Source organism: Curcuma longa, chromosome 19, assembly GCF_044706935.1.
Source record: "Curcuma longa cultivar G26 ecotype Majalengka, Jawa Barat chromosome 19, ITB_CL_G26_1.1, whole genome shotgun sequence".
Taxonomy (NCBI): domain Eukaryota; kingdom Viridiplantae; phylum Streptophyta; class Magnoliopsida; order Zingiberales; family Zingiberaceae; genus Curcuma; species Curcuma longa.
The window spans coordinates 5,956,946-5,974,892 of record NC_133879.1 but is presented as its reverse complement, the minus strand read 5'-3'; the positions used below and the strand labels follow the sequence as shown (position 1 = coordinate 5,974,892).

Genomic DNA, 17,947 nt, shown 5'->3' with positions numbered 1-17,947 from the left:
AATGAATTTTATCATATTTTATCGTTGCTAATTAAATCTTCTTTAGTCTCTCTCTTCTTCTATTAATGTGTGTATTTATCATACTCTCACATAACCTAACTGGAGCATATTAGGCATCTAAGTACGTGTTCATATCATCTTAAATATGTCTCTTAAAATTTTTCCTCAATAGATGTAACCTCAATTTTCTCTTTAATGTTCATTCTCATATGTCCGCATATTCATTTTAATATTCTCATATCTGCGACTCTTATGTTTTGTTTATGTGTTTACTTCATAGTCTAACATTCAATTTCATATAACATACCAAGTCTATTCATCATTTGTAAAACTTCTCTTTATGCTTTAAAGGTATCTTGTAATCACAAAGAACAACTGGCACCCTCCTCCATTTCAATAATCTTGCTTGTATCCTATGTAAAACATCTCTATCAACCCCTCCATCCTTTTGCAAAAAATGATCTTAGATACATAAACCTCTCTTCATCTCCTAGCTTAACAATTGTTCTCCAATGTTTTCCGCCAAAATTCAAACTTAGCATTTAACCCTTCACATCTCATCGACCAAATTAATGTCATCCATAAACATGTATCATGGTATCATGTCTTGGATGTGTTTAGTGAGTTCATCCATGACTAGTGTAAAAAAATATGGACTTATAATTGATCTTTAATGTAACTTTATCTTTATAAAAAAAGCTTAAGTTAATCCATCTAGAGTCTTCATTCTTGTCATTACATCTCATACATATCCTTAATTTTTTCAATATACGCTACACTAGTACTTTTCTTTTCTAGAATTCTCAATATAAATTCCTTGGGACTGTCATAAGTTTTTTCTAGATCAATGAATATCATGTGTAAATTTTGCTTCTTAGTTATAGATATTAGAGTAAAATAAATGTAATTATATAATGGTTCGAGAAGTGTATTTCAACTTTTTGTTCAAAATTTCAATTAATAAAGTCAAAAGACAACTCAGTGTCATTTTAGATAACAAATATACAGGCAATGGTTGAAAATACTAATTAGTAAACCTACAATGTATGTTTTTAAAAGAGGATTCAGTAAGCTATCTAGTAGAACTATTATCTCTATGCTCACAATGACATATTCCTGTATCAATAATCCTAAAACTCAATTCTACAGCTATCATGTGAGAAACCTCAATGAAAAAGTTCAGAAAAAAAAAATGTCTATATTATCTACCTTTCTGTTAATATCTACTTATTTGAGTATATATCGTGTAGAATCAAATTTCTATTATATATAGAATATATGTCTTCCTTTCCATTAAAATGTTTTAGTCTTCAGATGTTCTATAACTTTCTTTTTTTAATATAAGAAAAGCATGGAAAACTTATTTGGTAATGTAATCTTCTACTTCAAGATGGATATCATGTTGTATAAATGTGTATGCTAAACAGGAGCAAAATATCAACTCTAGGACCAGATATCTTACCAAACAATGAAATAACGAGCCAAAAATACAGAAATGGCAAAACTAGGTAGTTAAGGAGCATAAAATGAACTCCACATACATTCTTCAAAACTGAATTGTTTTTTAAATCATCCACCAATGTGCTACCACAGTGTAGTTACATAAGGTATACAAAAGAAATAGCCACAAGAATCAGAACTTACAGGAAGATCTGCCAGAGACTGACTGATTGCACTGCAAGCTGCAGCAGTTGCACCAGTTTGTACAGCATTCAGTGAAACATCAATGAGGAAAAAGAAGACAGCAGGCATGGGATCACGAACCTGAAACCAGATAAAGTCTTAGATACTCAAGCAACTAATTATTGAGCACATGGTTTTTTTTTGCTATGCAATAGCCATTATATAGAAATTTCTCATCATGCACCAGTAAGATGCCCATGAAAGCAAAAAGAAGGGTATAGCCTTAGCAGATACAGTTACTAGACCACTTGGATTCATTCAATAGGTTGGTAGATTGGGCAATAGCCTGATATAAAGGATATGAATTTTACACATTGGTTGAAGCTCACTTGGTAATTCTTATAGACGCATCAAAAAAATTCAATAATATAGTGATTTCTAGGGAACCCGATGCCTTAGCATTTCTTCCTTGGCTTCTTTTATTATAAGAGCATATAACCATTCTCTTTGTCAAATTCCCTTATATAAGAATAAGGGGGACATGATATGAATTTTACACATTGGTTGAAGCTCACTTGGTAATTCTTATAGACGCATCAAAAAAATTCAATAATATAGTGATTTCTAGGGAACTACAGTTCGTCCTTATGCCTTAGCAGCAATTTCTTCCTTGGCTTCTTTTTAGGCTTATAAGAAAGACAGAATATAAATTTTCTTGGGAATTTGTATTACTAGCAACCATCTTTGCCTTATCTTGCTTGTATTTCTTCATTTTAAGTAATATCAGTTGCAATAGTTACTTTCTTGTTTATGAGTCTTGACATGGTTGTGTACTCCAAAGCCCAATAGTGAAGGAAGCACTACTATGACTTTAAGCACCAATGGATCTCCTTCAGAATCAATGATTTATTTATGTTAATTATAAGCTCGCAACTCCAAAGCCCATTGAACAAAGTGAGACCAAGAAGTTGGCAGCTCAGTTTGGGGATATTGTGCATCACTCAACACATTAGAGCAATCACATACAAATACAAAGAATCATTAGTCTCCAAATCCATCCCATTTTTCACATCTCATCCTCAAGCAATACCATAATATCAAGGAATCGACTATCACCTCTCAAGCTTTTTTGAATTCAGAAAAAGTTCCAAGTGAAGAAGTTAAAATCAGAACTAGTGACAAGCAAAGTTTAAAATCTCAACCCGTGTCGAGGTTTCAGTACCAAACTGTAATGATACGATTTCAGTACCGTGCCAATACAGTTTCGATATTTTTTTATTTATATATATAGTAATTATTAGATAAATATATTTATTGTGTATAATTTAAAAATAAAGTGTATGTTGATTTTATATAAGTTCCCATTTATTGAACAATTTAATATTGTTAAACAAAAATTATAGTGATTATGTTTAGCGTAGAGACACAAAAGAAAAGCTATGACTAATGTGATATGTAAGCTAATCCAGCTTAAATGATTGATGACTAAGTTGTAATGTACTCCTACTAAGTTGTTGAAGTTATATTGTGATAATCAAGCTCTCATACGCATCGTTCATTTTATAGGATTCTAAGTTGGAGTAAGATAGTTGATTAGGATTTGCGATCTAATAATATATACCAGAGGAAGATTAGGTTGATTATCCTAGACAGTCCCGTCTATTTATATATATTATTATGTTATGAGGATTAACACAAAATCTTAATTTATATATAATAATTATATAAATTAACTATTTGTACATTTAATTAATTATTGATTTATATAATATATATTTATATAATTATAGCTTATAAATATTCTGAATAATATGTATATTAAATATTATAATTTATATATTTATATATATAGCTTAAATTGCATTCTAAAGTTAAATTTATTTTAAAATTTTATATATTTTTTAATTTTTTTAACAATTAAAATTTTAAAAATATAAATTTTTATTTTATTTTAATATAACAATTTTAATTAAAACTATTACATTAGATTTCAATAAAATCCTAATTTCTAATTTCTCGTAATTTTGATTTCCGCCTCTTCTTCTCCCCTCACAATTCCGCCACCTCCTTCCTCCCTTCCACGTGATTTTTTCGTCAACTAGCATCTCGCCTCTTCCGAAGAGTGGTCGCCGCCTTGTTGTCGCCTCGCCACCACTATTGATCTCTCGTCAATTGCCTTGCCGAGCTAATCTCAACCGGCATCTCGCCTCTTCCGAAGAGCGATCGTTACCACTACTGATCTTGTTGATTGTCTTACTGAGCTAATCTCTTGTCGATTGCCTTCGTCGATGCTTCCAGGTATGTCTTCGTCGATTCCCTCTGTTGCGCACGCATGACGCACAACAATGACGCACGCGAAATTGTCGTGTGTTGTGTCGGTCCTGTATCAAAACAGTAAAAATCATCCATTTCGAGCGGCACGACACGGTGTTTCAATCTTTGGTAACAAGAGGAATCCCATTCCATTCCATGAGAGGAACACAAAACACAACAAAAATCAACACTACCATTCTTAATGAGAATAGTATGATTTTATCCACAAAACACAACAAAAATCAACACTACCATTCCTATTTGTCCCCTATTTTTCAAGACCAACACAATATAAAACAGCTGAGAATTAACAAACCATGTATTCTTTCGTAGCAACAAATTCAACTGTTCCTTTGCAAAGTTCAGGCCTTTCATCTGCATCATGACGCCTACCATCTGGCCCAAGATTACAGTAGTAGTCCCGTGGAGTTTCATTGGTAAAACCTGCAAAAGATTCATACCAAAAAATTAAACAACTAAAGATGAATACAATAAAGATGTACTGAAGTCCCCAAAAAAGATAACCACAAAAAAGGCTAAAGCTGAGGAAAACCAATATTTTAAAAACCTAACTGGTTTAACCAGTTGACTATTGCAGGTTTACATAACCCTGCTGCACAAAAATGGAATGTGCATTTAAAATGGATGGCTGAGTATTACGCATATCATGATCATCCCTTCCTTTTAACCAAGAGAAAACATTTTTATTTTACATGTCCAATCATAAATTTTGGATTTCTATAATAAATTAGAAAGGTAGCTAGCACATTGGGTTCCTAGTTCAAGCATAGATAGCATAAATCATTGCTTGAATGTCATTTGTCTAATTGTTGTCGAAGAATTTGTATCAGGGAGAATTTGCAGTGTTGTCATCCCTTTTTCTGCCAACCTCTAAAGTAATGTCTCCCTCTCTCCGCCCCCTTTCACTCTTTCCCCCTCTATTTTAGATTCATTATTTCACCTCTCTGTCCCTCTTATCTCTTTTATCTCACATAAGACAGGATATACAAAACATTCTTCCTCTTAATCCAGATTATGCCTCTCTCTTTTAAGATTCATCATCTCGCATCAATGTCTATCTCTTTCATAAGACACAATGCATTCTTCCTCTCAATCCAGATTCTAGGATGTATCTCTCTCTCTTCAATGTTGCAGAGATTAAAAGAGATCCCATATCTTCAATGTCCAGAGACCACATCATATATGGATTTAAATGGGTCAAAATTTGCCGTGTTGTTTTTTAAGATCTAGTGTTGGATGTTTTGATCTGTCACATATCTGAAATTAACATTTTGATTTGTTATGAATCTATTAATTCACTGTGTTTTTTTTTCTGAATAGGAGTTTCTTCTTTCTTGAGGCTACAAAAAGATGTTTACAAATATTTGTGAAAATTGGCTTGTGATTATGGCTGGTTCCAGCAGGTTTACTGTGTCTGACCAATTTTTAAATTCTGGCTTTCTTCATGATTCAAAATAGAATATTCTTGGTTAAAACTAGTCAACCTGGCCAGACCATGCTGGTGTTTAAAACAACGGAGGAAACAGATAAAGAATCTGAAGAGTTTAAATGATATACCTGTGATTCCAAACTAAGTGTAAATTACTCACCACATAAATTGCAAACAAACTTTCGCCCATGATCAGTGAACCTCATGAAAGCATTTATATAACTTTTGCATCTAGAACACCGAATAGGTCCACTTTCACCAAAGTCAACAACCTGCATTTTCCAGAAAGGTGAAATTATTTTTAAAAAATAGGTGCAAAATCCATTTAGATGAATTAGAAATTAGAATTATGGCAGAATAAGGCATTAGCACAAATGGAGGGAAATTAACTAAAAAAGACATGACAGAAAGGGATATTTTCAAAACTGCCAAAGGTACGAAGAGACATAAAGGGTAGTTTGGTGCACAAAGTTTCAGCCAGCACGAGGTCCCAAGAAGGATCGGACCATATTGAATCTATTGTATGCAGCCTTACCTTGCATTTTGCAAGAGACTGTTTTCGCGACTCAAATCCGTGATCTCAAGGTAAAGGTACGAAGAGACATACTTGATATTGATTTGTTTGTCAAGAAAGCATAAACAATTTCAGATTAACAATTACTTACGTATTATGGATGGGCAATGGTTATCAATCGTTATCATCTAACTTTTATATGTAACCCAAATATGTTTTTATATGTAACCCAAATTGTTATATATATATATATATATATATATATATATATATATATATATACTATAATATATATATGTACTAAACCACAATGCATAACTAAGAACTCCATTAAACTAAAACCATGATTGTCAGTATCAGAAGCTCTAAAAGTTAGCCACATCGGAACAATGGGATCGGTGGAATTGGTAAAAAAAATGTAAAAATAATAATAAATGGACAGATATAATAACGATATTAATAAATAAATAACAAAAGAATGATGTGTCAAGGGAGACTTGCTTTTAAATCCCCAAACCCAAACTCACCTTTGTGATCAGTCCCTACCCATATATTTCTTTGCATGCAGTACCCAAAAGTAACTAAAAGTTTGTTTCCACTCCCCAATACATAAAATTACAAAATTACCCCTTTCCTATCTCCTCTTCTCCCTTGTTCAAGAGACATACATCTCATTTCTCTCCTCCCCTGCGTATACGAGCCACGAGCCACGACCCGTCTGTCTTCTTTCTTTCTTTTCTTCCTGGCGAGACCTTCTTCAAAACCCTAACCGACATTTTTCTTCTTCTTGACGACACCATCCTCAAAACCCTAATTGGTTTTCCACCATTTCCTTCTCCTCCATTTGTTGACGACACAATCTTCGTTTCCTTGTCCAAATCCTAAATGGTGACACCATCTCACACCGACGATGAGATTGAAGCAAGAGCATACGCGCCCAAACTGAAGCAAGCATCTTGATCGAGAGATTCACCTCAATAATTTTTCTGTGCAGGTCAAATTGGGGAACCACATGAGGAAAATCGAGGTCGATCTAGTTGCTTCGCCCAGGAACGTAGATCCTTCCTGCAGAAACGCCTCCAATCCATCCCATAAATGTGCTGACTACTGCTGGATAAGAACCCGCAGGGTGAGCGAACAAAGGGCAGAGAATCGAGCAGGTCTGCTGCTTTCTCCTGTTCCTCCTTTCCGCTAGCTAGAACTGATGCTTGAAGAAAAAGCTGAATTTTTTTCGGTTTGCATCTGAGAATCTCACAATTGAACTTCAAAATATTTCAAATTTTATAATAGAAATGCAGCATCTTTTTTCCCAAGTTATTCCTCGTTTATTTTGCTTATGAAACTGCAGCATTGTTCTCCTCTTAGTTTCTTCCTTTCAACAAGGAGCGAAGCATGAAGAGAAAACTGATAAAGCAATTACAGGAAGAAATCTCGCTCCTAATTATAGAAATGCATCTAATCCATACCACCAATCTTCCGAATATTGCTCTTCAAGGAAATTGCACTCGCAAATAATTTACTTTCTCCTTTCTTATTTTCTGAAAATTGCAAACTGAAACTGAACATTCATTTTCATATTCATGCTAAATCTAATGTGGTTTTTCTTGTCATACTTTATCTTATTTTATTTTGGTTCTTCTCATAAGATACAAACACTGATCTAGTTATTACTGAGAGGAAGGGGGACAAGAAGGCAGAGAAAGTAGGCATGGAGATCATCAACTCCAATTGTGCAAATGCATCAAATTCATACCACAAATGTGCTGACTACTGCTTCAACAAGTAAAACAGTTTTTGTAGCTCACTTCGAAGGACAAACATGTGACATTGTTTGTGGTTTCCCTGTTTCTGCACTGCATCCTTTTAGCTTTTATTGACCTCTTCATGCCACAAACATGTGACAAAAATGAGTCTTGAATTATGTGTTTTGAAACCTATATACTTTATTCTTAAGGATTCCTTGGTTATACTAAGTGTTGGTGAGTGATCCGAAAGAACCTATTTTTTGAACTGAAAAACGGGCTCTTCCTTGACTACCGGCTCCCGCTAAAGCTGTTGCAGCTTACACTACCTAGGCGAACGAAATGACGTATATAGAAAGAAATAGCTACCGAACTTTAATCTTTCCTCACAAATATAAATCAAGCTGAAAGAAAGGGAGTCTTTCTTGCACCATTAATTAGTGCCGACTGCTATTACAGTGTCTTAAAGTTCGAGCTACAGTGGTGAGTTTACACCCCAAAAAAGATGTAGTAGTAAATTGGTGCGGAAAAGCGGCCGAGGGGGATTCTGAGTGGGGTATAAGGTCTACGAAAAGAGATCAGGGGAGTGGAGACAGCAGACACAACACAAGAAGAAAGAGAACCAACCTGGTCAGGACATCTCATTTCTTCTTTCTCGCCTGCTGCTTCACCTGGTATCGACCGAGACAAGAAAAAGCTAAAGATCAGGCTGACTTTCCGAGTCAGGTCCGGAACCAGCAACTTCCTTTTGTACGCAATTCTCCTTCCTTTCTTTATGAGAAGATATCTAGCTTTAGCCAGACTAAATAGATTAGTGATCAATATGGGATGAGGCGCTACGTTATATAGACTTTCCTTATAAGGACGGAGACTGGCTTTATAGGACTGATAGTAGCTGCTCTTCTGGTAGTATAGCTGGTAGCTCCGCTTATGCTATAGCTCTCTTACTTCTTAGTTCTTAGCAGTACAAGCGGGAGCCGGCTTATTCTCTGCTGCCTTTTTGGCTTCCTCTTTGCTCTCAAGTTTTTTCATGCGGTTTGATCTGTACTTTTTTGTTAATTAAGAAACTTAAGTTTAGCGTTCCAGCTCATACATTCCAGCTCATACATTTCATATCGTTCCAGCTCATACATTTCATTGCGTTCCAGTTGCTCTTAATAGTTTTTATAGCGTTCCAGCTCATTGTTCGATACCATATTGGGGCCCCTACTCGTTTGTTATACTCTTCAGGTGTGCCCGATCTTGGTTCCTCTTTCGGTGTGCCCGATCTTGGTTCCTCATGCGTTGTGCCCGATTTCCTCCGCTTGCTCATCTGTTATCACAAGAATTATTGCAAGGGTAATATATAGTTTGAGGTATTAGGTTTAGTTTTGGTTTGTTCCTCTAAAGATTGAAATTGAGATTTGAGGATTTTCCTCTAAAGGTGTGTGTTCCTGTTCATTTATCCTTGGGCATCTACCCTACACCTACCCTATGAATAGCTTCTCACTTCTTCAATGGGCCTTTGGGACGATATATATGTTTGGGTTTCTATCATCTTCGAGGCATCTATTGAGGTCTTGGTGTTGTCCTCTGGCGGTGTGCCCGATCTTGTTTTGTCCTGGCGTGCCCGATTGTTGTCCTCTTTCGGTGTGCCCTCCGCTTGCTCATTTCCCAAGATTTATTGCTTGCGGGTTTCCTCTAAATTCTGTTGATTTTGGATAGCTCATGCCTACGAGCAGTTGTGACTGTTGATTTTTGGATGGATAGCTCAGTCGTAGCCTGCTCCTCTAAAGTAGTTTATGTATATTATCTGACATCTAGGTTTCTTACTTGAGAAATGGGGCCGACGGGACGATCTATATCTTATGGTTCAGCCATTATCCCTCCTTCAATGCTTCAAATGAGGTGCATAGCTTGCTCCTCTAAAGTAGTTTTGACTTTTGAGACTACTGATTTGTCCTGATTATCGGTTGTTTGGGTTTGTTTTTTGTTTTTGCTTTTTTCCTCTAAAGTGTTGCATGTATCTTCTGAGCATTTATTTTCTTTTTCTTTTTCGGGATTTATATTTATTTTAGGCAAATATATAGTAAGGGGGCCTTCCCTCTCTCTCTCTCTGGTGGATGTCCAATCACCTTGGCACTACCTATTGTACTTAATTCTGACTACCTTGGCACGTAATATGGTATTTGGTCTTTCCTCTCCCCTATTTTCCGGTAGAACTACGTCTGACCTGATCCCCATCCTAAAGGGGGCCATATCTTTCTTTAATCTGGCGGCCTGAAAAAGAGAAATCAGGTTCGGTGCAGCTACCTTGCTATTCTACGCTTCTAACTTCTTCAATGGGCCATAGCTTCTTTTCTCGTACTCTTTCCTCTTTACTTGACTTAACCCTCCCTCATCCCCTCTTGTAGTTTGATTACTTCTATACTACCCTCTACCTACCCTATGAATAGCTTCTAAGCTCATAAATGGTCCTTTGGGACGATATATCTGTCCTTTCCATCTTCCAATCACCCCCACTATATAATTTGTTCCTCTAAAAGTTTCTTTGTTTGAGTGTTTCCTCTGTGGGTTTGAGTCTTTCCTGTAAAGGTGTGTGAGGAGCCTTCTCATCAGCACCATACATTAAAATGTCGGCACAATATCGAAGCAATATCACGGCTTGAGATTTTGAACCTTGTGTTACATAGTAGAAAAATATCACTACATAAAGGAAAGCTAACTGGGACACTTGATAATGTTAAAGTTAAAGACCAATACTAGAGTCATGACTAAGAAGCTTTATAATGTGATGAAGGTTAGGCAGAAATTGATGACAATTTCAAAAAAGATATTTTAAAAAGATGAAGTTTATGATGTAGTAGGAACTTAACCAAAAAAGGCTAGGAACTTACCTGTTCATAATAAAAATTATTTTCAACCCAACTTAACTGAAAGCCAAAATGGGTAACCCAATTAAAAGCCAACGAGATTAAAAATTGATTGAAAATCAATCAATGTTTTAATTTGAACACACAGCCTACCTAGTATTGATGCATGATTTATCCACTCCTCTCCATGTGGAAAAAGAATAATCGTCCTAAGAAGGCTTTTAAAGTTGATTATTACTTATCTAAATTCCTTGTTTTATTTAATGCTCTACTAAGGTAGCATTTTTCCCAAAATATTCCCATTCCTCCAATGCCCTTCAAAAATAAAAGCAAAAATTTTAAAAATTAGTTAAGTACTAAAAATAATTAAAAATAAAAGATGAAGCATGTTATGTTTATTTAGGACCTCAAACATGATTTATAAGAATTATAATATATATTTCAGCACTCTACCAAGTTTTGACAAAATATTGGGCAAGTGTCAAAAAATAATTTAAAAATCTAAAAAAAAAAGGGAAAATGCATTGTATTATTATTTAAAAGATAAGAATTCAATCTTGAACAATGAATCGAGCACACAAGCAGAAGAAGAGAGTCGCAAAGATGAGGATATCAAGATGAATGTGCGGACATACGAGAATTAACAAGCTTAAAATTGAGAACATTAGCGAGAAAATCAAGGTTGCGTCTATTGAGAGAAAAATCCGAGAGACGCATTTAAGACGATATAGATATGTACCTAGGTGACCAATAAATACCTCAGTTAGGTGATATGAGAGCATAACAAATACATATATTAATCGAGGAAGAAAGAGACCAAAAAAAACTTAGTTAGCAATGATAAAACAAGATAAAATTTATTTAAATATAAATGAGAATATAGTATAGGATTGAACCTAATGATGTATGAGGATCCATAGCTGACTCCACTTAGTGGAATAAAGACTTAGTTATTGTTGTTATATTATTTAGAACCCCTAACATGCTTTCCAGAAACATACAATATAACATGTTTTTGACACTTAATCGAGTTTTGGACAACACTTTGACCCTAAAAGAGAACTCTTAGATCATAAATAGGACTCAACAAATAACCCTATTACTCAGACATCTAATGTGGGACTAACCCTACAAGACAACTAGCAACTCCATTACTTATCTCTAATACATGAACAAACATCTCCAAAAACTCCTTAATCATAACACAAAAAAGTCGAAAAGATTAAAAAAATAAATAAATAATAATAATAATAAAATAGAGCTCTAATGAACTTGTTTACACAAGTGTATAGTATGTGAGTATATTTCACACTGTAACGCAGAAAAATATTGTTTTCATGCAAAAATTGAACTGAAAGAACTAAATGATCAAAAGTAATCATAACTTAGTAGAAATGTTGAATTTTAATGCAGAAATTGGAACTTAGAAGACAAAATCTGAAACAACCATGACTTCTTGGAGACACAATGTTATCCACAGGCTCATAAACAGGCTATTTTTTAACTTCACTATAAATTTGAATATAACCAACAACCAAAACAACAAGAAACCAAATCACAGAGTCCCAACTACTCTAGATTGTTACTAAACTTCATAACACAATCTACAATAGTCAAAACATATTTGTTCAGATTCAACAGCACAGATTGATAAAACCACCAAGATTGATGAAAAAAATTGAGTTTTAGATTAGGACTTTCACTGCCAACATAAGAAATGTTTAAACTCTATGTTGGGATTAACATAGTTTATTGTGTTAATTGTATTCGACAGCACAAGTTGATGATCCATGTGAGCTTCCAAATAAAATTGACCTATTCTTCATGATCATGAATAAAATATTTAAGTAAATTAGTATGAGCTGATGGATTCTATTTTGATTTCTACTACATGTTATGACATCTGTGATTAGGAATCAATATGAATGCCCGGTGGTGGTGAAAAAAAATTATATAAACAACTCAAAATAGAAAGTTTTTTTCTTCCAATGTTCCACCTATCCCCCATACCTTAGGATTTTTTTGTTAATCCATACAATTTTCAAATGCTAATATTGAGTACTAACTGTTAAGCAAGTTCCTTCAAAAAAAACATCAAACACTGGTCCTATTTAGCAATTGATACAGCAAAAATAAGCAAACAAATTGTATTTGTGAGTCCTGGCTATTAGTTGGTGAATGAAGAAATTAAAAATAATAATACTATTACAAGAGAGATGTATTACTTGGATAGGCTCCTCCGATAGATGTGGAAGTGCCAAGGGTTGCACCATTAAGGTGAGAGGCATACCAGAGGTAGAAAGAAGGTCCCCAGTGCATGGTATCTGTCATGAGAATAATTTATTTATAACAAAAGAAAATCACAATCACTAAATAAAAATTAACTAAAACTGCACCTGATTCAGCGTGCACCTCATCAAACGAGGGCTGGAATTACCATTATCCTTGACAACAAAATTGCTGGTTGTAGGCTTAAAAAAATATAACATTGTCAGAAAAGCAGCCATGGTTGTAATAAAATCAGAAAATGCACATCTTTTGAAACACCAAAGATGAACTGAATAGTATTAGGAAGATGCACAATCCCAACATTCAAATATCACACCTTTGAATACATACCGGAGGTACATTTGCTTGATTCCCCTGACGAGTTTCAAATAGTGTGATCGACGAATTTGGCAAAGGTCGTGGAATTTGGTTTGGATCTATCTTTGACTGTGTGGAAACCTGAGGCCCTGCTAGGGCTGCATGACCCATAGCAGGTGGGACTGGAGGAATTTGTTGGCCTGGCATGCCTGGTGGCACACCAAACATCCTAGGAGGTGCTTGCACATTACCAGGCAAGGAAGGAACCACCTAAAAGCAAATTCAAAGAAGCCAGTCACAACTTTAATTGTGTAGCTAAAGTAATCAAAAGTTAAATCAAAGCTAAGCAGCTAGACAGCCAAGTAGGTTATAGAATAGATGAGACTTCTTTTTAGTAGTTCTACAAAACTAAGCAAGAAATCCAAATCTCTCAAAATGATTTACAATTTACATTCAAATTGGAGAAAAGTTTCTTGCTAGAAGTAAAAAAACAAAAGACAAATTTCACTTACCTGTCCTGGCTGAGATGGCCAAACTGGAGAACCAAAAGTAGTGCCTACGGTTGGAGGCTTGGAAAATGGCTGTGAAGAGGGAGTGGCCATATACGACGGTGAAGATGGCCGGGCTGAATACGGCTGCGTGGTTAGTGGACCAACAAACTGTGAAATTGGCGGCCCGGTATATGTCTGCGTGGGCACTCCACCAAATTGCTGAGAGGTGGGCAGCCCGGCGAAGGGTGGCTGTGGGGTGGTCGGTCTGGCAAAGGGCGGCTGCAAAGTAGGCGGTCCAGTGAAGGGCGGTTGTGAAGTTGGAGTTCCTGCAAATGGCGCCTGCGAAGTGGGCGGTCCTGCAAAGGGCGACTGCGAAGTGGGCGGTCCGCCAAAGGACAACTGTGAGGCGGCCGGTCCGGCAAGGGGCAGTTGAGAGTTCATCGATCCAACCAAAGGACGTTGTGAGGACGGTGGTCCAGCAAAAGGAAGCTGTGATGCCAGAGGACCAGAAAAGGGTGATTGGGAGGTAGGCGGTCTTCCAAACGGCTGAGATGCTGGTGGCCCTATAAACGGAGATGCGGCAGCTGCCATGGAAGCCCCGGAAGGTGGACTTCCAGGATACTGCCGGAGGCCCGACGCTTGAGTAGATGCAACAGACGGAGGGGGAGCCCTGATCGATGATGAGGCGGCCAAAGACGGCGCCGGCTGTGCTGAAGGCGGAGGGAGGGTCCGAGGCGCAGTAAATCCGGAAATTGGAGGCCCGTTGCTAGCGATCGGGCCCTGTGGGATGGCCCCTGGTGGAGGCGGGCGGGATGCGAAAGGGGTAGGGGCTGGGCGGGAGGAGCCGAGGAAAGCCGGCGCGAACGGGGGCGAGATGGGTGAGGAGCCCATCGGTTGACCGATCTGGGGAGTTTGAGGGACGCTGGTAGCGTTGGCCACCATCCCTGGACGCTGCCTAGGCGCCCCCAGGGCGAAAGGCGGAGAGGTCGACTCCATGGATGTAGTTGAAACTTCAATCGGGGAGAAAATCCTCCAAATCACGGAGACGGGAGATCGAGATCTAAAACGCAGACGACGGAAGAGGAGCTAAAATGGTGCGGACGTAGGGCGGATCAGGCGAACGTCAATGGGCAGCGCAAAGTCATTTGGAGCGTGAATCGAGCGAAACGGGGTGACGAGAGTCGATTGGCACGATAATGTCTACTGCGACGGGTGCGTAGGTGAACTGAAGAACTGCGTTAAAGGAGTCGCGGTGGAGGTTTCGCTCGACCGCGAAACCAACAGTAAGGAGACCACCAGTCACGTGACATAAGCAATCGAGGACCCCGTTAAAAATCCATCGGTGGATCCGATCAACCAGTCCGTGAATAAAAAATATTAAAATATATTTTTAAAAATTTTAAATTTTAAATTTTATTGAATTTTTTAATTTTAAATTTAAAAAATCTTCTCAATCTATATGGATCAAATTAAAAAAAATCTTCTCTTCTCTTCTCTTCTCTTCTGCAACAAAAAAAAAAATCTTCTCAATCTATATGGATCTGTAATAAGAAATTCTAATCATATGAGTTAAAGGAGATCCAAATTGACGTCCGTGTGCATTGTTAGATCACATTCTAAGATCCCATACTCATTCCGAGCCTTCAAACCCTTTGAGCAAAAATCAAATTGCATCCATATGTCTAAGTGAACGCATCTGGGCACTAATTGGATGAGTTCCATATACACTATTTCAATTCAATACAAAATGAGAAAATAAAGTAATGTTTAATGATCCGACAAGGATATTTGACGATTATGTCGACATCGGGGTACAAGGGGTAAGGAAAAAAGGATAAAAATAAGCATTCATTCAGGGAACCCTAACCTCTAATTTCGAACCCGGCTTGCTTCTTAAAGCACATGCCGATCACCTACTTCGATCTCTACCAATCCCTTGATTTGTATGCCGATCTCATAAATTGATCTCGGCACACTTGTTTCACATGTTGACCTCATGACTCGGTCTCAGAACTACATGTCGACCTCATGACTCGATCTCAGAATCATGTGTCGACCTCACAACTCGGTCTCGGCACACCTCCAGCATCATGTGCCGGCCTCAAGACTCGGTCTTGGCACGCCTCTAACATCATGTGCCGACCTCACAACTCAGTCTCGGCACACCTTCAGCATCATGTGCCGACCTCATGACTCGGTCTCGACACGCCTCCAGCATCATGTGCCGACCTCACGAGTCAGTCTCGGCACGCCTCCAGCATTATGTGCCGACCCCACGATTCAGTCTTGGCATGCCTCCGGCATCATGTGCCGACCTCACGACTCGGTCTCGATATGCCTCCGACATCATGTGTCGACCTCATGGCTCGGTCTTGGCATGATTCTTGCATTCAAGATCAAATTCCTGCACATGATATTTATTAGAAGACGTGGTCGTTCCGTCTAGCAACAAGCAGAATCTTCCAAAGCGAAACAGGTACATTAGAATATTCCAAAGCAGAACAGGTACATTAGAATATTTCTCAGAACGGTTGATAATATTTCAGAACGAAAATCAGCTGCTATAAAAAGGTAGCCCGTGCCCTGGGCACAAGTACGCACACATATCGACCCTAATTTCATCAAGTCATTGAACTTTTTTTTCACGCCGAATCCTAACTTGAGCGTCGGAGTGGCTTGCCAGGACCCAACCCTAGTGTCATTCTAACCCTCTTTTGAGTGTTTTTTATGACCTCTCATCTTTTCGGACGACTCTCTTCGAGAAGCATGCACATCAATCGAGCCTTGAACCAGCGTTGGAACCATCACGGTGTATTGGCCGGAACAAATTAGTGCCATCTGTGAGAAAATTGAGCCAAGACGCTACGATGATTAACACTGGAGGAATATGTGGCAAGCATGATTCTGCTGAAAAGAGTTGCGGTGACAAGATGATGGTCACCCCTGAAAAAAGTAACGAATTAGTCTCATAAACTATGATAAAAGTATTACAACAATACTCATTATTACCTCCTTCAAGAATTATGGCACCTTTGCTGGAAGACCTTTCTCCTCATCGGAGACGACCCATAGCAAGAGAGGAGAGCGTGCCCCTATTGAACTCTCTTCACAAGGAAGACACCTTCTTGGAAGAAGACTCACATGGATCTAGAGCCAACCTATGTCGACCTGACTACAAAAGCAAGACAGTCATAGAAGACGAGGTAAATCTATCATGTACGCCTTTTCTAAAAAAATTCTGGAGCAGAAACTACCTTGACACTTTTGGCAACCCCATCTAGGAGAATATACAGGGTCCTCAGATCCAGAAGATCATCTGTGTCGTTTCGAGAATACTGCCTTGCTGCACCAATATTCAGATGGAGTCAAGTGCCGGGTTTTCTTGACAACCTTGTCAGGCTCTGTACAAAGATGGTTTAGTCATCTTCCTTCTCCTCTATACATTCTTTTGCTGACTTCAAGATTGCTTTTCTTCATCAATTTGTTAGCAGCAAAAGAAACCAGAAAACACACCTGAACTTATTCACCATGAAGCAGAAGCCGCAGGAAACTCTCAAGGAGTACATTCAGAGATTTGACATAGTTGTTTGGGATGTTCCCTCTATGCCTACAGAGGTATTGACCAATGCTTTCTCTCAAGGATTGATGGATGGAGAATTTTTCTGATTATTGGTGAAGAAACCACCTGCCAACTATGCCAAGTTGTTAGAAAGAGTTGAAAAGTACATACATCTGGAGGAAACTCAACTTGCTCGGCATGGAGACAGCTCTGCCAGCTATAAATCAGAGAGGAAGACTTCTTCGCCTATACATCGCAAGGGATTGCCACGCGGACTTTATATACCCTCTTGGAAAGAGAAGCGTATGGTACACACCATCTCTTCTTTACCTACCCCCGAAGAGGCACCTCATCAAAGCCTCTCGAAGGAACAGGTTCATTTTTGCACCTACCACCAATCTTTTAGCCATCACACTAATGAATGCAGACAGTTAGCACGAGAGATGGAAAGAGTAATAAAGGAGAAGCATCAAGGGAAGAGAGCTTCGTCTCCCTTATCGGGACCTGCTCCCTACAAATATCCTAAGAAGGAGATACAGAAAAGTCATTCAGAAGGAGTGCAAGAAAGCCTTGTACAAGGCTGAGATGTTAGAAGTTCAAGAAGGCGTTCTCCCGAGCCACCACAAGGACATCAACCAAGACAAAGGAGAGAACCAGCATGTGCTACTCAAACTCAGCTTGAGAACCCTCCTCATTGAGGCATCATCCACATAATCTCGGAAGGATCTACAGATGGAGACTCTAATCATACCAGAAAAGTTCATGGGAGAAGTCTGGAGAATTATGGTATCAGTACCAGAAGAGGTAAAGCGGAGGG

At 38.0% G+C, this 17,947-nt stretch overlaps 1 protein-coding gene across 1 annotated transcript in view; it reads right to left on the bottom strand.

The window, feature by feature from the left end:
• The window catches only part of LOC141812520 (protein transport protein SEC24 C-like), a 63,984-nt gene extending 49,278 nt beyond the window's left edge, over nt 1–14,706 (bottom strand). The window contains exons 1-7 of the mRNA XM_074700511.1: nt 13,593–14,706; nt 13,114–13,350; nt 12,891–12,965; nt 12,720–12,818; nt 5,547–5,658; nt 4,253–4,380; nt 1,645–1,764 (exon numbers count right to left, since the gene is read on the bottom strand). Coding sequence (XP_074556612.1) covers nt 1,645–1,764; nt 4,253–4,380; nt 5,547–5,658; nt 12,720–12,818; nt 12,891–12,965; nt 13,114–13,350; nt 13,593–14,567 — 1,746 coding nt within the window. The 5' untranslated portion in view covers nt 14,568–14,706. The remainder of the gene's footprint in view (nt 1–1,644; nt 1,765–4,252; nt 4,381–5,546; nt 5,659–12,719; nt 12,819–12,890; nt 12,966–13,113; nt 13,351–13,592) is intronic.
• Between the last annotated feature and the right edge of the window lie 3,241 nt (nt 14,707–17,947).